Below are 19,634 nucleotides of genomic sequence, written 5' to 3' on the forward strand. Positions count from 1 at the left end.
CAGCCACGAACCAAAACCATGAACAAAACATGTCATAAGGCAGATAAGTTCTGTATGTGAAACTACAAAAAAAATCCAACACCCCCCCAAAATGTATGGAATTACCATTTCCTGACCCACCAGGCTGGCATTGAGGACTGTCTTGGGGTTTGAAAACCTGGTTACAAAAAGGAAGACACCTTGGAGTGGAGATCTGCGGTACACTTGCTGTGGAAAAGCAATGAAATTCCCATAGATAATCTGCATATGTAATCGATAACCAGGTGCAACAAAGCATTGAAACCAAATTAAACACTGCTCTACAGCAAAAACTGCTACATAAGTGATATTTATTAACGTTTTGCTATATTTACAGTTTCAACATAGTAAAACTCTGAAGTGAATTACCACTTGGCAGAAAGCACAGAAGTGCACATTAAATCTACATTTATAACCTATCATAGTCTCTGCTAACACAAATTACAAAAGCAAGAATTACAGGTATGTTAGGAGTTGTCTCAAGTCTCAAGCCAAAGGGGGGGGGGGGGGGGGGAAGCCTTTGTTTTGCAAGGTAATTTTTTATACAAAGTTGCAACGTGATCTTTCATTTTTACACTACCAATGTGTACCGTGAAAATCCCTATATAGCCCAAAAAAGTAGGCAGTATGAAAGTAAAGTATACTACAACATTGAATATAGACTATCAAAAAATTAATACCTGTTTTACACCTCAAGAATCTGTACCGCATAGGCCCATTTTTTTCCATTCAGCCCTCAACAGTGCAGATGCTATCGGATTTACACAGCAGAAAGATGTGTAACCATAGCAAAGCCACTTCAAGTTTTGAGGTCATCCCTTTGGGCCCTCAGCATTACACAGGCTGTACAGGACAGACCAGAGCCCAAACTGGCTCCCAGGATAGAGGAGGAAATAAAGCAAGCCTGGCCCCTGCTGGCTCCTGGGCATGGCTCATGCTACCAAAATCACTACAGAAACAATCTATATAAGGCTTTATTAGCACGCCACAGACTCAACTGCAACAGCTTTTTCAAACATTAGCCACTAATGAGTTAATGATTACAGAATTCAGCATTAATTATTAAAATTTTACACCTAGAAACCAATAGAAAGAAATGCATCTCTTTTTTTGTTTGTTTGTTTTGTTTTCCAACAGTACGTTTATTTATTTTAAAGCAGGTGATTATTTTTCTTCTGCTCCAGAGTCTTGATTCACTTCCTGCAGGTGTGCTGTTGCTTCTTGAGGGAGTATTCACTATATGCAGGAAGACATTTTCCAGAAAACATCTGTCAGAGAAGGATATTGAATACTGAAACTATAGTTAGATTGTTATTTTAGATAACAGAAGGATGTAGCTCACAAAGAGTGCAGGATGTCTAAAGCTTATCAAGTATCTCAGTACACAATGACTAACTCTATCAAAACGCTCTGTAGTTTTCTGCATATTTTACAGTTCTGAAGAGTTAAAATTCCTTAGGGGAACACAGAAACTAAACCAGATGATGCTCTTAGAAACACTGGCATAAAAACCTATGGGTGCATGGAATTAAGTGCATTTACACTATGAGAACAAAATCTGACTCAGTCTTTAGTTGCTGCATCCACGCAGGATGATTATGAGTATTGTATCTTCCTGTCAAGTGTTCTGGTGCGAACATGACAAAAGCTCTCACAAACCGTCTATTCCGGCCATACTGGCTAGAGCTGTTTAAATCTGAGATCCAACATAAACCACCTCCACTTGTCATACAGCTGATGTACTGTGCTGAGACACTGCCAAGGATAATGCCGATTACTAGCACACGCAGACCGAACAGTAAACACAAACCTTTTGATTAGTTTAATCTTTACCCGTTCCTATTTTCACTGATTTATTTGTATAATTTATTGCATAAATATTATTTGCACTAATTATTCTTCCCCTCCTAGTTTTCTAAAAACTATCCCTGGTCTAAAATGAAAATGATCATTCACCATACGCTTTTCATTATGCCCTACAGTGGAAATCTAATCTTAAGAACAATAACATGCTGAAAATCCAAGTCTTTTGTGGTTTCCCTGCTCAGAATTTAGGATTAAAGATTTATTGTAGGGGAAGTGCCAAAGTTGTAATATTTAGAAAGTATTCTGGATATTTATCTCAACATATATAAAAGAGAGAGTGCTTTTTGAAAGCTGTAAAATGACAACACCCCCTCCCCCCCAACAAATACATAATAAAAAAATTAAAACACTTTACACCTCCATCCTCATAAGCAAGGTCTCAAAAATTAAAAATTTCAAGCCTGTGCAACAAGAAACCACACAGTTTCTTTAATAAGTGAAAAAATAGTTTCAGTAAAGCAGCAAAAAAAATTATAAATTGTTCAGTGAGAACAAACTGATGGTAAAGCTGATGCTTAAACACTCACATTACATGACCATACAACTGGGGGAAATAAACCCTCTAGTGACTCAGCAGGAATTTGAGAGGATATTACAAATCCTGGAGGAGGTCATAAAACATAACTTTATTAAACGGAACTGGAACACTTCAATGAATTGACTCAACTACTTTTACACGCTATCACCAGTGGAAAACTCAAGCTAAAAAACACTGCACAAATGCCGTTTTATGTAGCATGTTCTCATACAGACTAGAAATGAAGCAGAATCTTATGCAGTTTGCAGTTTCTAATAAAAGGAAAATGCATTTGGAAAAATCAAGCCTCGGTTTTAGAAGCTGAACAATTTAATGACCCCCAATTTAAAGCTGGGTTTTGTTCGGTTTCTTTATACTGCTGTCCCAGCTGCAATTGCTTCAGTCCTGTCTTGGAGAAATCTAGTGTTATTATGATGTTTCTAAAGGGAGCATCATGTTGCATTCACCATTTGGGAAGCAACCATTAGAGGATTTCCTTCCCCTGAGGGAGAGAGGGCCAGTTAAGGCATGGCCATTATCTGCTGTAAGCAGGGAATTATGCTAGAAGGGTTCAACTACCTAAGCCTCCTTTAAAGTCCCATAGAAAAGGCTGAAACGTTAAAGAGAAAGACTTTCAGGCCTTAAGATTTTTGAGATATTCAGGCAAGCTGGTATGTTCAAATATATGGGAGGGGTGTTCAAAGAGCAAAGGTGTGCAGGAGTTTAATTTCTTCAGGAACTTGGCAGAAAATTCAAACAGCACGCAAAATTCAGACAAATTGTTGTTTCTGGGACATAAGCCAAAGACACTGGCACAATCTTCTAACAATATTCTGTGACCTTTACTCACATTTAGGACATACCACGTGTTTCAGGCACGTGATTTATTCTGAAAGGCACACTTGCCAAACACATTGCCATACCAAGGGGCAGAGATTTTGTTCTTACAATTCAAGTCATGGAATCTAATGAATATACAACTCCTCAAAGCAAAAACTCTGGACTAAATGTCAGGTATTCCTCTGCTCTCTACCAGGCAGTCTGGACTCTGTGGAAACAGCAGCTCTGCGTGCGATACCAAGAAACAACTGTTTTCTGCTGCCTTGTGTTCTAAAAACATTGAAGCAAACTCAAGTCTAGCCTAAAAGAGTCACTAAGTAGAGTAAAAATGAAAACAGAACAAACTGAGAAAAGCAGAAAGTTTACCTTCAGTAAATAAAGAGAACTCTGGTCCTGGGGAGAGTGGAAAAAGTATCTGGCATCTTCCTAACCTTTGCATAATTAATAAATCCTCTGAGGAACAGCAGAAAACCTAGATGGAAGAAACACATTTGTCCAGTTAACACAGGTGTTGCTTCTTCAACTAGAGAGGAAGCGGTTCAACTCACCATTACCAGTACAGAGGGACCTAAGTTTCTAGGACACACAACAGCCGACTAAATGCAAGGCTTTTTTGCTATCGATAACACTTAATCAATGACAGTTTCAGAAAATCTCATAAACAACCTTTCCTTAGGTAATCACAAAACTTTTGACTCCAAATGAGATCATGTCACGTCCAAGGGAGGAAAAAAGAAGAGAAAAAAAATAAAGACCACAACCCACTCTTCCATTTAAGATATTAGAACAGATACAATATCAGTTACTATTGAAGACAAGCATTGTTTGTTCTTTACTTCTTCTGCGAGATAAATGGGATGCTGCCACCAAGAAAGGACAACAAAAGGACAGCCGTTTTGTGTACCTTTAAAACCTAGAAGGCATTCAGTAAGAGCAGTACTGTGAGGGTTACATTTCAGTTTTACATCTGTACACATGCATTTTAATAGCCAGTAAAGCTACGCTCACAAAAGCCCTAATTGCACTTTACAAAGTTTTTAAGCATGCATTCCCTCTCACTGTCCCAAATACTCACCTAGTACAAGGAAGACCCACCAAAGCCAATACTGGCCGTCAAAGTAACCAGGAAAATAGGTGGAGAACTAAAAAAAAAACCAAAAAACAAATAAAACAAGACCCCTTTTCTCACCAATTTCAGCAGTAACCAGATCAAGCCCACTGCATACAAGACACTGCATGAGGACTGCAAGGAACAAACTACCTCCACGAACTCTCATTTAAGGTTTTTCTACACACATCAGACCAACTCCAACCAAGGGGAATGGAACAGATTCAACACTCAGCCACAAACTCTTGCCATCAGTGGAGCAGACAAACGCTACTGGTAAAATACTATTTTCCCTCGTGTGTCTGATACAACCTCAGTTGCAGTTTCTGAAAGGGAAAACCAGGTTTGCAGCAGTGCATCATAGTAATTACAACACTGTAAGGTTGGACTGCAAACAAAAGTACGGTTGAAAAAGAAATTCCACATCTGCGGAACCCTTTGACAAGATTTTCTATTGGGAAAATTACTGCATATTGAAATGAAAGGCACTGGCACTATCAGAGCACTTAAGTTCACTATGTCGGTGGTAAATACAGTGTAATTTTTTGTGGTTTCGTTCTATTCAAGCTTAAAAACCTAACAAAAGGTAAGCCTGTTATCAAAGTTTAAATCAAATCCAGCTAAGGTCACCTGTTTCTGTCACACCTCCTAGTCCAGCAAATGGTTCTTAACAACCACTTTTAAAAGATGACCCCAAAAAGCTTAACTTTCTACAGAAACAGTTAACACATGCTGTATTTACAAATTTTAACTCCTAGCCTCAAAGATTAGGTATGAAGTGCCAGCCCTAACACTAACGCTCTCTGCTTCTACTTACTCAAAGCTAACAAGCCTTTTTGCTTGAAATTAAAACTTTCAGCCCAGGATCTCTGCATGCCATTTTCACAGGCCCCAGATAAAGCCTTTCTGATAGAAGTATTTTCTCCCAGTCCCTCCAAAAAATATTTTGGCCTTTTTTTCCCATTTATTCTGGCATCAGCACCTTTACATCCCACACCCCACATCCCCCTTCTAAAAAGGTTTCTCTGGAATTAGGCTCTGATCAGTCCTTCCCTTCCTCTCCCCGTGTGATCTGGTGGAGGGGAGCACAGTGGATATTTTAACAGCCTGGATATGCCTCGAGTTTTTGTGGAAATAAAACAGAAAAGTGTGCCTCCCCCTGATCCTCTCCTGCTTGTGCCGCAGGCACGTTGCACCAGAGGGCACCAGTGGGCTTCTCCCATCCGTGTCACAGACCAAACGGTACCTGCCTCTTCCAGCCAAAAGAAGCGAACCTCACCCCTCCTAATGCCTAAGTCCCTATTTCCCCTCTCCTCATCCGATATCCCACGTTTTAGAGACTTCCCCCCCGCCCCCTCCAAGGAGCACCTAAGGAACAGCACACTGGAGACAAACGTCCCTGTGCTAACAGCAGAGCTTGATTTACCTGGATAAACATTTTACAAAGATCAGATCATTGTTACTGTTCAACACACAAACACATTCTGAACCAATACAATGGCTCTATCAGACAGCACCATACTTGGGTGTGGACTCTTTATTCTCTTTTATTATTATTTAATTATTATAATAATTCCAGCACATAAACAGGGCAGCATGATGAAAAACCACTGTTCTTAGTAAATAAGGGGCTCAATCTATTGTGTTATAAACAGCTACATATGTAACTTTGGTATAAGGAACATAAAAACAAGCTGGGGGGGGGGGGGGGGGGGGGATAATAATAATAATTAAAAAAAAGAGTACCACCATCTGTGTGTTTTGCACTACACTACTTACCCTGACAATAAGGATCCACTTAATAAGAGACAGACCAAACCCAGAAATGGCCCCGTATCGTCCTGCAGCTGAAGTAGTCAGACAGAAAGACAGGAAAAATCCAATCCAGTTGAAGAGGAATGCCACTGAGAAAGTAGGATAAAAGCTGCAGGTTAAGCCCTCCTTACATTCAAAGGAAAAAAAGGAAAAACCATAAAATCCTCACACACAGGTTTTTCCTGGTGCTACATAAGCATTAAGTGTGAAAACAGCTATTTTGGGTCACTCCCTAAAAACACTTGAGTTCCACCATGTACTTACTGAAGAAAGTTAGCATGAAAATGCCGTCATTTCCTATCCTCAACTGGTCGGTGTCGTCAAAGTCATCCCGTGTCACAAAGTCATCATCCTGCAAATTAAAGCGAGACAAGACATGGGTGGATTTAAATCAGTCCAACCCATATGGCAATCCCAATTCTGCATGTGGCTCTTCAAGAAAGGGCCAGCAAATTGTATAACCCTCAAAAAGCAGCATACAATGGAGGGATACAAAATGCTTCATTTACATTTAAGGGAATTCCTCCATGGGGCAGGGGCCTGGAATCCTGAATCTCAAAAGGCTACAAATGCAAGGAGGAAAAATTGCTGCTTCTCATCCTGAGATGAGGCAAGGCATGAACTATATACATAATACAAATGTTATGTATGTGCTTGTTTATTTTTAGGATAGTCAAGATCCAGGATATTCTTGTTCTTACTGTAAGGAATTCCCCTACTCATAAAAAAATTAAACTTATCATCTCAGCAAGGAATTTGGCTTCTACACAGAAGTACAACGAACAGTGAACATCTAATGCTAGCAGGGGCAGAAGAAGAGACTGAACAAGAGACAGTGTTGAAAAAACAAAAAGAAATTAAAAAAAAATTTAAAAATATCATTCTGACAGAATGGTTTTATCATCCTTGTACCAGCTACACTGACCTCTGGAAAAGTCAAGTAAGGAAGCAGCAGGAGTATCAAGGTAGATATGCTAGATGGTGGAACAAATAATCCTAAGTCTCTTAATAAAAGAAAATTAAAAACAAGAAAAACCCCAACCAGTGGCAGTGCACATGGCTACAGTACAGTGCCTCTGTCAGCTTGCCAAAGTAATCTGGATAGCACATGCTGGCATTACTGAGATGTTTTACATCATCATAGCCAGAGGAAAATTAAAAAAACCAAACAACCAAAACAAAAAAAAAAATTGCTACAGAACTCTTAGGAGTATGCAATATCACCACCCCAGAAAGCTTAAAAAAAACCCCAACAAAACAACAAAAATCAAGAAGAAAGAAAAAAGTCATGACACTTGATCAGCAGGAGTTAAACCAGAAACTCTACACAAGAAATGTGGAAGACATACAGCCAGCATACTCACCCTTCCAGGAACCAAGGGAATTGTGGCTTCAGCCTTGGTTCTCTCTGCCTCATCATAACTAGGCAGTGTTGTGGCCACATTGTAAGATGGAGGCTTAGGAAATCCTGACTCATCCTTGTAGTCAAAATAAGCTGAAAAAAACCCCGTTATATAGAAGGTAACTCGTCGGTTCCTTAAGAACGCCACGTGGGGAATAAGAAGGGTTTCAGATGACTTCAAAAGACCCCAGTATCCCATACTGCTGAAGCCTGCCCCTTCTGTTCCCTACCCACCCTTCTAGCCTCTTCCCATCCTAAAACAGAAAGTGAAAAACAGGAGTACCTTGTAATACCAAGTAATATACAAAGCACTGCTTTAACATACCTGGCTGTACTTAATTTTTTAAAACAGTGATACATGCTGTGTCTCTCCTAACTTCAATAAACAGAAGTAGTCGTATTTTCAAATCCAAGAGGTTTGAGTGAGTCAAAGGATCACTGCAAGCCTCAGGCCACTGGTGACCAATCTGTCCAGAGACAGACTTCAAACTGTTTTCTGATGGAGGGGAAAGGGATTGGAGCAAAAATCAAACATAGCATTTCTGAGCACCACTTGCTGACACACACTAAGGAACCAGAACTGATGGGACATCTTTATGGTTACTGTGCCAAGGCAGGACACCCAACAAGCAGCTCAAGAAACACAGTATTCAAACTTCTATCCAAAGCCAGCTGGCTATTTGAGAGGCTGACAGTACGCTGCATTTTATTCACAAATCTTATTTAAACAGCTGACTCTGAAAGTACTGGAGGGGAAAAAATAAATTGCAAGATTTACCTCAGCCAAAATACCCTGATACATAATCAGCACAAAACAAGCTGGTTTGCTAAAGCTACGAGTGACATGACAGTATAATGACTCAGAATAAGTATAATTCTTATGACCAAGTACTCAGTTGCTGAGAACTACAGGAAGAGTGAATTCTTTAATCCCTTTTAAGTAACAAGTCCTTTTTGGAAGGAGCACAGCATCATCCAAATGCCAAATAATGAGAGGGGAACCACAAATCTTCATAGCACTTTGATTTTGAACTGTCTTCGATCTACCAAGAACACTGTGAAATGTAACTTGAACACCACTTGATGGTATGACATCAGATGAATGTAGCCAAAATGCATCTTCTAAACCCCAAGTAACAACAGTCTCTCTGGATCAATTCTGATCCTTCGCAGCCTTGGTAAGGATGCTACAATGCCATCTGTCAGTAATAAAAACAAGTAAGAAGGAAAAACAGAGCAAACGTAGCTGTTTCCTTGCAGTTGAATTTACCTGTGTTTTCTGCAGAAATGCTGCTGTAAGGTGGAGGGGCGTCATTCACCACTGATGCAGACTCGCCTGGCTCCTCTTCATTCTGCAGCTGAACAGACCCACACAGAGGAGAGGTTAACAGGGTTTCTCGAGTTCTGCAAAAATTCCCACCCACCCACCCACCCCCCCCCCCAGTTTTATTTGCACACAACAGACTCTTCTGGAAGAAGAAGACTGTTCTATGACACCATAGGACATAGGAGCAGCTGCTCAGCTTCTCTCTGAAGCACTCCCACTTTAAACAATCAACATGCCACCTCAGTTTTAATGTGTTTTTACATTGCATCCTCACACACCTGGACTTCAGCAAAGCACAGCACATACCTTCTCAATACCTTTTCATTTCCCTGGTACTTCCTCAGATTCCTCAGCTCACACTGCTTAGGAGCTGCAGTTGCATCTGTTTTAGTCAAAGAAATATCACAAGATACCCACCAAAACCACTGCTGCCTGTGGCTTTGCTGTATTTTTTTTGTACATGGAGACATTATATAATGATACATACAAGCATGCATCTTGGCATTTCCCTTCAAACTTTCACACTGCATTACTGAAAAGGAGAAAGTTTATTTTGTGCACTGTGCTTCCCACAGGTTCTGTATAAATAACCAAACAGCTCATCAAATATACAGTGCCACATGAAGCAGGTAGGCACACCAGGCTTTGATCAGAGAAGCCAGCAATACCAGGCCAGAAGCATTCAAAGCAGAATGCACCAGAAAGGAAATGAGAAATTTAATTTTTTTTTTCTTCTTTCCACTTCTCATCACCGCGTCAACAAAGATGCTGAGGTTGTATGCAGAAAGACAACTCATTTCAAAAGAGCACCTTGGGACTAAACCACTGGCCTGAACAGAAGAGTACTACCTTCCTCCTTTGTAATCACCACTAAACAATAGCAACCCTGCAACTTCTTCAACAGCTTCTTGAACTATCCCTCCTGCTCATCCGTGCTAATATTCTTCAAGCCATCCATGACATTTTGCTTTCTTTTCTTTGGAGAGGCACGTTGCCATTCAAGTTATTACCAAACATTTAATGCAGGAGGGTGAGGGGGTGGGCATGTGTTCTTGTTTTACTTGTATGTATTACCAAGAAAAAAAATTAAAATCAGCTCACACTTCTAAAGGAAGGTTTTGTTTTATACATAACTGTTGTGTGTCTCAGGTTTTTATTCCTTTTGCTGCCTAAGATCAGACTACATCCATGCTCTCCGTGAAAGTCAAAGCCAAAACTTTTTTGAGATGTTTTAAGTGCAATTGATTGGACATTTGCATCCAAACCACAGCTGCCTGTCTGAATCGTGACACATCCAAGTCCTACAAGTTTGCTGAGAAGAGCATGAATCCTTTCATTTTCTCTGCCATTAACTAGACTGCTGCACGCTTCCATCAGCTGCACAACTGCGAGCACACACAGAAGGAGTAACTGCAAGTCCATGGTTCATTGCACTGCGGCCAGACACAATGTCCCCGCTGGCTTTTCACCTCCTAGGTAAGGAGGCCACTTTCCTCCCCATCCTGCCAGTATAGCTGATGTGTCACAGCTCCCCACATCTCTTACGCCAGAAAGACTTTAAACACACCTGCTGTTAAAGGAGTTTAACCTAACAATTTAAATTAAAACTAATTTAAAAAAAACTAATTTACATTAGTTGTGTGAGCAGGCAACAACACTAGCGGTTCTGCTGGCAGGTCCAAGGGGTCAGATGAGAGGCAGAGAGGGGAAGAAACAACAGGAGGAAGCACTGGAAAAAATTCAATAGCACTGTCACCCAGTTCAGCTGTACCAAAACAACAGAACATCACAGCACTGCATTCTGTTTCACTATCCGACAAAGCTCACCTTGCTACTCTAAGAGCAAGCCTCCATCCTCTCCCCATTCACATTTTCCAAGCCGGAGAGGTGATAAAAAAAACCAAAGAGGGAGCGAGCTGGTCAGCCCCAAGCTTTCTGGATAAGAACTCCCCACATGGCACAAAGCTGAACTACTTCCTTGAAGAAGAAATTTAGTGATCCGGATGAAAATGTAATCCGTATTACACCAAAAGCACCTCCTAGCACAGATGCTGCGACTGTCAGCAGGAGGCATCAAAAATGCTGGCTCCCGGACAGATGTGAACCCATACCAGATCAATCCCTTCCCGTGCCTCAGGAGCGAGGCTGCGGAGGTGGCAGGTACCTGCTTCGATGGCAGCACCTTTAATTAGCCTCAGGGCGCCGAGCAATTAACAGGGTAAGCTCCAGTAACTCCTACAACAACAATGCGTCTCCATCTTTTTCAAACTAGCTAACTCAGCATGAACCCTTATAAAGAAACAAAAATACCTTATTTTACAAACCCCATGGAGTTGAGTCATTAGAACAAAATGCAAACTTGTGAATTGCCTATTAATAAGCTTTAAAAAAAGATTTTTTTTTTAAAAAAAGAGAGCGAGCACTGCTGCAGAAATTCAAGAGCAGCCTGCACGCGCATGAGAGGGGCAACCTGCGCAATAACCCAGTAAAACCCAGAGTGAAATAAGCTGATTCGGTCTCCCAGCTCTTCAGTCTATAAATTCTCAGAAAATGCTCCACCATGCTTATTTTCAGTCTGTCCATGAAAATTCAATACTTCTCCCCTTTTTTTTTTCTTCTGCCTCCACAGCACCCAGTCTATTACCGAAGGAGGAAAGACTCTGACATGCTAGGGATACTCCCCGGATACCACATGCTCTGCATTACCTACTCCCTTAGTCAGGGCTGGCAGAAATTAAACCCCTAATGTTTCTAAGAAAGACTACATATACAGCCTAAAAGTACAACACCAAGGAGGGGGAAGGAAAGCACTAGATATGACAACACTGGAAGAGATGAAACAAAACAGGACACAGATAAGTGTAATATTAATTTCTACCACTGGAATTCTTACGTATTTCTTTTTTACTATTGGAAAAGAGTGTATTTTATAACAATATCATGTGGGAGAAACCAAGCTGAACTCACTGCTGGCTTCAAACCATCACAATTCAGGTGATGACACAAAAAACGCAGTTACTTTTTAAGGTCGAGCTAGAGGCTATAGAAAGTATACAGTTACAGAAAACAGATTTTTCCTCTGAAGGACAAGGTACACAAATGCCTTCCAGCCCTTCTAATGATTCCAGGCCTCTAAAATTCAACTCAGTGCTTATTATCAAAGCAGCAAGCGTTCATGTGACGGGGAAGAATGACTCATCAGGCCTCACATGGCCCCGCTGCCATGGCCTCCTGCCCCATGCAGCACCAGGTACACAACAAGGAAGGCTGCGCTACTCGCTACTCAGGTTTGTGTAGCGGGCAGTTCCCCCTCAGGCCGCTGCTGAGAGATCACAGAACGCAGAGAACCTGATTAAAGCAGTGTTTGACTTCAGCCTATTTTGCTGAGGCTGAAGGGTATTCTTTCTTTGATTTCACTGATGGATTTTAAAGCCTGATTCTTGTATTTGTGGCATTAAAAAATAAGGTAGTCTTTACAGCAACGCATACAGTTATTAAACCAAAAGTCTGGCTGTTGAAAGTTGCCTGATAGAACAGGGTAAGACCCAGGGACATTTATTTTCAAAAAAAACACCATCAGAAGCTTGGCTCCGAGTAAGACATTGCCTTTGTCTGCCACTGCCCCCTGGCTGAGATGTATCACATTTATACATGCAGCGCAGTAGCATTAAGTTCAAAACTTACAAAATGTTTCAAAATATTTCGACGCAAACGTTGAGGACAGCATTCCCAAAAAATATATTTGTTATTTCTTCCAAATTTTCTACACTTAGCACATGGGCTGCTGACACAGCTTTGGATATTTTTTTTTAACCTCTCCCTGCCCCAAGTCCTAGGCTGCATACAAATATTCTTTGCACTAAATCAGCATTACTACAAGCTTCGCCTTTAGCAATGTATCATCAGTAAATGTATCACCTCAGCCACACATCATCAATGTTTACTGCATTTCAGTTCTTATTTTATGTTTGTGCACGCAAAGTAAAACTGCACCGAAAGCCCACACAGGAATTCTAGAATGAAGATAACCCTAATCAGATCTCATTGTTATTGTTACTATGGTTTCTCTGAGATTTAAAAAAGCCAGATATTTAGGCTAATGACAGAAAGAGAATCCATTTTTTTAAAAAAGGTGTCAGAATTGATTTTTTTCAGAACAATGAAATCGTAACCTTTGCAAGCCAAATGTTAAAAAAAAAAAAGAATAAATAAAAATCTGTATCTCCACTAAATCTGAGAGTACCCCAGCAAGACAACAGCCTGCCCACAAAAAGCTTACACCTCATTCCCATTGCAACACCCCTTACTTTCTTCCTTCCCTGTCTCTGACCTTTCGGAAGTAGACAAAAAGTTGCTGCCAACTGTGAAGAAGAGAATTATTTCTACTGACTTAAGCTTCACTTTAAACGTACCCCGATCTGAAATCCTGACTTTTGCCCAATGCTGTTGCAAACTCCTATATCTTAATATCAGCTTATTAATCAGCAGGAAAAATGATAAGCTATTACACAAGTCAAGCCACATTCATCAGCCCTCTACTTGACAAGCAAATAACTGTTTTCTCCCGTAGGCACTTCCAGTTCATTTAACCAAAGGAGAGTGACAGCCCCAAATAGCGTTGTTTACTCCAGCTCCCTGCCGCTCAGGCACCACCGCATGGGGTGGGCTGTGCAGGTTTTAGGTGACTCACCCGTTACCGGGGCACGGTGGGCCGGGCCGTCAGGGCGAGGGGACGGGGGGCATGCTGTCTAAGCAAACTCTTCCCTGGCTTCTCCCCACACCGGGGAAATGCTGATGCTCCTGCCCAAGCCTTGTGCTGGGGAACTGATTCTCCCCAGGGCCCCAAGCACAGCCCAGCTCTGGGGGGCGCCTTCTGAGGTCCCTGCCAACCTGAGCTACTCCATTTTAATAAAGCACTGAAAACCATGCCTCCACTCCCCACTCCCCTTCCCAAAACATACCTTCCCCATCCCGCCCCCCCCCCCCCCCTCCTCCAGCTGGACCAGCTCCCTGCCACACAGTGAGCACACAGCTACAGCAGGACGCACGGCACGGGGCAAGGACCAGAAACCAGAGGGAGCATCCACCTGAAGGGTATGTTTGCAACAACCCTCCCAGCTACCAAGGTAAAAAACACAAATCAAAATGTATTTTGTGTCCAACAAAATACAACCCACGAGGGTGTTGTTATTCACTGACTCACTGCAGTTAATGGCCTGACAACATGGAAATAACACCTCAGACCTGGGAAACAGAGTGATCCAATTCCCTTGCCTCTGTTTAAACGGGGAATTATACTGGTCTGGCTAGACCATAAACAAGCACTTGGGCCAGCACAAACCTGCGCCTACATACTGTCCTTAGATTTGAGTGTTCAAGGTCTTAATGCAGAAGAAGTAGGTTTTAATCTTAGATAGCTGTAACAATTTCCCCCACTTAAAGCATAAGGCCATACCATAACATTTAGGATCAGATTAACATTTTTCTGGATACTAAGACATAACAGAAAAACCTCTGCATCTTTTAGGCATTTTAAAATATCACATTTTTTTAACTGTCATATGAAGAATGTTACATTACCTTCAATGAAAAAAAAATCCCATTGTGGCACTATGTATCAAATTTGGAAATTTCACAAGAGGCAGTAAGAGAACAGAATGGATATACCTTAATATTGCATTTTTCTCATTAGTCCCAATGACAAAGAAGCAGAGTTCACACACACATGGAACCTTTGCAACTTGCTTTTGGTATGATTACTTTTAAGACACAATGCCAAGGCCGCATAAAGAGGTACCACATTCCTGACAGCCACTTAAGAACCCAAAGGCCTGAGGGCCTGTTCCTACATCTGCTCCCCAGATGGGGATAGAGCCCCACTGAATTTTAGCGATGATAGAAAAAGTCACCAAAGAAGTCCAACTAAGAGTCCAGCGCAATCCTCATACTCGAGATAGTATTTTATTACAAAGGTTGCATGCAAGGCTATTTTCTCCTGTTACACTAGCTATGTGGTAATACTGGACTACTACCGTTTCACTGCCTGTCCTGAGTCCTTTGAGTTTTAGAGACAGAATGCGTTTTAATTCTGTAATTACTTTTTCACACAGAATCACTAAAACCTTGCAAACTCACCTGACAGGTATTGCTGCCTACAGAAGTGGGTGTTTCAGAACAAAGCGGTGAGATTTTAGTCACCTGAGCTCAGATCAGCCTGCACATTGGGCCACTTCAGACAATGCTGCAGCAGAACCTCAGAGTGGCAGCTGTGCAAGAAATGTGATTTTATTCCACAACTTTTAAAAAAATCTTTACTGTTTTTATGTCAATTGACATCTTCTATTCTACTGGTCTGAATACAAAAACCAAGAAAATAAAAAAAATGTAAAAACAAACTACCCTGAAAATTTCCTTTCTTATCAGTTGCCTGTATCTTTAGCAAGCACATCTTCTGCATACTACAAGTACCTTGGAAAAAAATAGCCACTAACATCACTAATTCTAACTGCTGACATTATAAGATTTGGTATATTTTAATCTTTTAGTTTCAATCTGTGTGCCCCTTTGCAACTGAAAAATTAAATACAAGCTTAAGGTAAGCACAAGGTGGCAACTGATGTCTGCTCCCCTGCTTTCCCAGATACTGAGTAAGTATTGAGATCCTTCATGGATTTAAACCGTATTCACACTAGATCTTCAGAAACATATTTCTTCTACAGTTTCACTGAAAGAAAACCAAGCAAGTGGCAAAATTTTTCTTCCTTATGTTTCTCATAGACACCTCCCCTTACAAAATGATAATTGATCCATGTAAACCTTCAACAAGTGGAACAGGAAGAAATGCCACTTTAAAAAGGAGTACACCTTCATTACTTAACACACCTACCTTTTCTAGGTGGGTTTACATTACATAAATCACATACATTTTCAAATGCTTCAAGTAAAAAACATGCCTCTGTTAACACACAGTGTAAATAAACCTATTAAAAGTCTGGCTGTTTTTTGCAGAATGGAGACTAGTCTCTATGCTAAGGACGACATGCAGTTCTGCCACTGAATTCACAATCCAGGGGTTATCCTCAAAAGACATTAAGCCACCAAATCCCAGCAACATCTTTGTTCAGCTTTCCCAAAGGCAGGTCTAAATGACAACAGCCTCCCAGTGTCCCTTTTTGGGATGCAACACCACCCAGAATAACACTACCAGGGCATGCTGCAGCCTTTCTTCCTCCCAAATATCTCCCATTCCCACCAAGGCCCCATTAGCCAGTCCACAGAGGAGGAACCAAAACCAGCAGTCTGCCCTGGTCCACCTTGCCACCTTGCTTGGCTCCTGCACACTGCCCCAGCCTGCGCTCCTGACAGAAAGGGGCTGGAAAAGCAGAGCTCTCTTCTCTGGAGTCTTAGCTTTACTCTTCATCAAGCTGCGCTTCCTCAGTATATTAGATCAGACTGCCACATCCATCGATAGGCGTCATCACAGGCTATTTTTTATCAGATTATCTAATGCCAAAACAAAGCACAAGTGCTAGAAAGCCAGCTTTAGAAAATAAATCCTATGCCACTGAACACCCTTTTAACACTGCATGTATTAGTGAACGGACACAGGTTGTGAGTTTGCAGCAAAAGAGGCTGCTGGGGTGCTGGGGCAGCACCCCCCATCTGCAGGGCAGCACGGGCTGCGGAACAGGGTGGAAGAAGAAACACACAGGTTTCAAACTCAGTTATCAATTTCCGTTGTCCTGAGGTCATCCTCATTAACTAACACCTTTTTTTTTTCCCCTGAAAATACACACATTCAGGGAATCCTACAAATAATGTACACATTCAAATAGTGCCCACACCTCAACAGTGCCGCTCCTACACACAGGTCAATACACTAGTAACACTTTCCAGAGCAGGAGCTATGTGACCCTGGCATGCTCGGATGGTAGGTCCCATTTAGCTGTACAGGAATCGCCTAACTATGTAACAAAATCTGCTAATGTATTACCCTTATCACCCACACACACACACACACACAAACTATCAAGTTGTAAAATTCTCAGTTCTCCTCCACTGCCTCTGAATCCAATAATTTAGAAGATTAAATGAGCTTGTTCTGAATTTCTACAGGCTACCTCCAGCACACACTGGACCCTGTAACTCAGCACTAGTCCTTACAGTTACCAATTCACTGCAAGTCTTTATTTGCTGGCACATGATGCACTCATTAATTGTACATGCATACACACAACAGGTTTCAATGTATGGAAAGAAAATAGATACATTTAATGCTAGAGAGACTCTCCCACCCTCTCATCTCCTCTTCATCTAAATACCAAATCCACATCTTTAGTTTCACAGCTTGCAGGGTTTATTGGAGCAACACAAGCATTAGGAGCCAGTTCAGCAATAACACACTTTACAACACATACAAATACCATGGTTCTGGCAGAGGGTGAGGGAAAAACAGCAATTTCTAAATAGCTACATAAAAATATATTTATTTACATGCGAGTTTCTGATTCCACACTCCAGCTAAACCACTCGTTTTGTGGGGCCTCCGTTACCTGTTTGTCTTTAGCAGTATAAATCCTCTGGGGCACAGCCTGCCTCCCTGATCTCTGCAGTACCATGCAGTTATGCTCTAGAGCAACAGTGATGTCTGCTGTGTGTCTGCCTGATGTGTCAGTGGGATCTGGTGAAACAACAGCTTTACACATTTCTCTTTAAGGAAACCAGGATTGTGCTTATCGGTCAGGTACAGAGTCACTGAAGAGCAACGCAAGAAAGTCCTTCAGCACATTTTGTCACCAATTTCCACAGCCACAAGGTGACTGGACACAAAGCTAGATCCCTTTGTAAAAGACATTTGTGAAAATGTTTGTCAGGGTCACAGGACTCCAATGGGAAAGATGATTAGTAAAGAGACCTGCTTATTTGTACCTATCATTTCCGAGAACAACCACAAAGAGATTTGTCTTTGTAAGCGAACACATCTGTTTTGCAGAGAATATAAAAAAAAAAAACCAAACCCCCTAAGTTTTACTTAACTTTCTAGTACGTAAAAAGCAGAAGCCTCCAGCTGTCATAATCCCAATGGGAAGGGGCATCTTGTATGCTAAAAGGAGCGAGCCCACCCACAGTTGAAATTGCTACCAAGACAGAGTCATAACACAGCTATTCCTCACAAGAGCCTTGGTTAAACACGAGAGAAATGGGTACCATTTTAAGGGATTTCTCCCTTACTTTAAGCAGAAAAGCCTCCACGTCTGCACATCAGAAATGCGTGCCAGTGGGAGCTGGGTCACACAGCGGGGCCCAAATGACCCCAAATTCTGTGAGGCTGACGCTCTTGGAAAGACACATCCTTTCCTTCAGGAAGCAGGGAAGGAAGAACAACCTCAAATTTATGGGAGAGCTCTTTAAGGGCAGCCTCCGGCCTACAGGGATTTCATATGCATCTCATGTAAAACATAAAGTAAAACTGACAGTGATCTAGAGACAACACAGCAAGTTCGCTCACCTGCGGGCTGGAACCGGGGCCGCGGAGCGTCTCCGCAGCATCGCTGGAGGCCAGAGAGGAAAACGGCCGGCAGGGCCGGACCCCTGCGCGCCAGGTCGCTCCGGCCCCTCCGCCGCGCCTCCCGCCAAGGCCGGCCCCGGCAGACACCGGCCCCGGCGTGAGGCCTGCGGCGGCGCGGCCCCGCAGCCGGCGGTGAACAGCACCGCAACATGAGCCCGGCCCGGCCGCCGGCGGGGCCCGCCGCGCCCCTGCGGGCAGCCCAGGCCTCCGCCCCAGGCGCTGCTGCCGCCGCCTCCGCAGGCCGCGAGTCCAGTCACCGCCCCGCTCTCCACCTTCCCTCCGCAGCGGGACAGCGGCGCCCGCAGGCCGGACAGCGGCGCCCGCAGGCCGGGCCCCGGCCCGCCCGCCGCCCCGGGAGACGCCCTGCCTCGGGCCAGGGCCGAGCCACCGCCTGACTCCCCGGGACACAGCCGCGGGGCACAGGAGGCGGCAGCGTCACCCTGCCCCACAGCGCAGCGGCGGCAGGTCCCCGCCCGGCCCTGGGCTCCACCACTCCCCTGCGCGGCCTACAGAGCCGCGGCGCTCGCGTGCCCGCCGCCCCCCTCACCTGCTGGTATCGGCCGCTGCTGGGCTCGGCGGCCGCGGCCGCCATGACGCTCGCAGGGGAGAGAGCGAGCGGCGGAGTCGGAGGACCTAGGCGGCGGCACTGCCCGGCCGCCTCCCGACGGGCGCTGCGGCGGCAGTCGGGTCGCTCCTCGCTGCGGCTCCGTTCCCGCCCTCCGCCCGTCACGCTCTGTCGCGTCCGCGCCCGCCCCCGGCCCCGCCTGCCTACCGGGCCGCCCCGCGGGGCCGGGCCTGGCGCGTCCCCACAGCAGCGGGAACTGCCGCGGGGCCGAGGCCGCTCTCGGCGGCGGGGTGGCCCCAGGGCCGGCTCCGCTGACTGCCTGGAGGGAGACTGAAAGCAGCCCGCAGCCAGCTGCGGGGGCCCGGCTCCGGACCGAGAGGCGGAGCGGGCCGCGGGTGAGAGCGTGAGGGGCCCGAGGCAGCTCTGCCCCAAGCACCTTCCCTGGCAGTTCGTGGCAGTGCAGCAGTGACCCCACAAGTTCTGTGCGCTAAGTATAGTGTAGTTTATGGAACTGCATGTATAATTAATTCAGAGCAAAGGCTTTCACTTAAAGTGTTAAGAAACACAGGGAGTCAGAAAACAGATATAGACCCAGGCTGAAAAACAAT

The 19,634-nt window shown here is 43.6% G+C and overlaps 1 protein-coding gene across 3 annotated transcripts; it reads right to left on the minus strand.

Moving 5' to 3' along the window:
- Positions 1–312: 312 nt before the first annotated feature.
- Positions 313–19,196, minus strand: NDFIP1 (Nedd4 family interacting protein 1). 3 transcript variants are annotated; one of them, XM_055717944.1, is made up of 8 exons: positions 19,009–19,196; positions 8,837–8,924; positions 7,529–7,659; positions 6,429–6,516; positions 6,129–6,253; positions 4,317–4,383; positions 3,608–3,713; positions 313–1,254 (listed from the first exon to the last, which is right to left on the minus strand). In XM_055717944.1, exons 1-7 carry the CDS (start codon positions 19,051–19,053, stop codon positions 3,610–3,612), a joined length of 648 nt encoding a protein of 215 aa, XP_055573919.1. In that variant the 5' UTR covers positions 19,054–19,196; the 3' UTR covers positions 313–1,254; positions 3,608–3,609. The 3 variants fall into 3 exon arrangements, with proteins under 3 accessions (XP_055573919.1, XP_055573918.1, XP_055573920.1); XM_055717943.1 differs by having other exon boundaries at positions 313–1,286; XM_055717945.1 differs by having other exon boundaries at positions 313–1,309.
- Between the last annotated feature and the right edge of the window lie 438 nt (positions 19,197–19,634).

Source organism: Falco cherrug, chromosome 8, assembly GCF_023634085.1.
Source record: "Falco cherrug isolate bFalChe1 chromosome 8, bFalChe1.pri, whole genome shotgun sequence".
Classification (NCBI taxonomy): Eukaryota; Metazoa; Chordata; class Aves; order Falconiformes; family Falconidae; genus Falco; species Falco cherrug.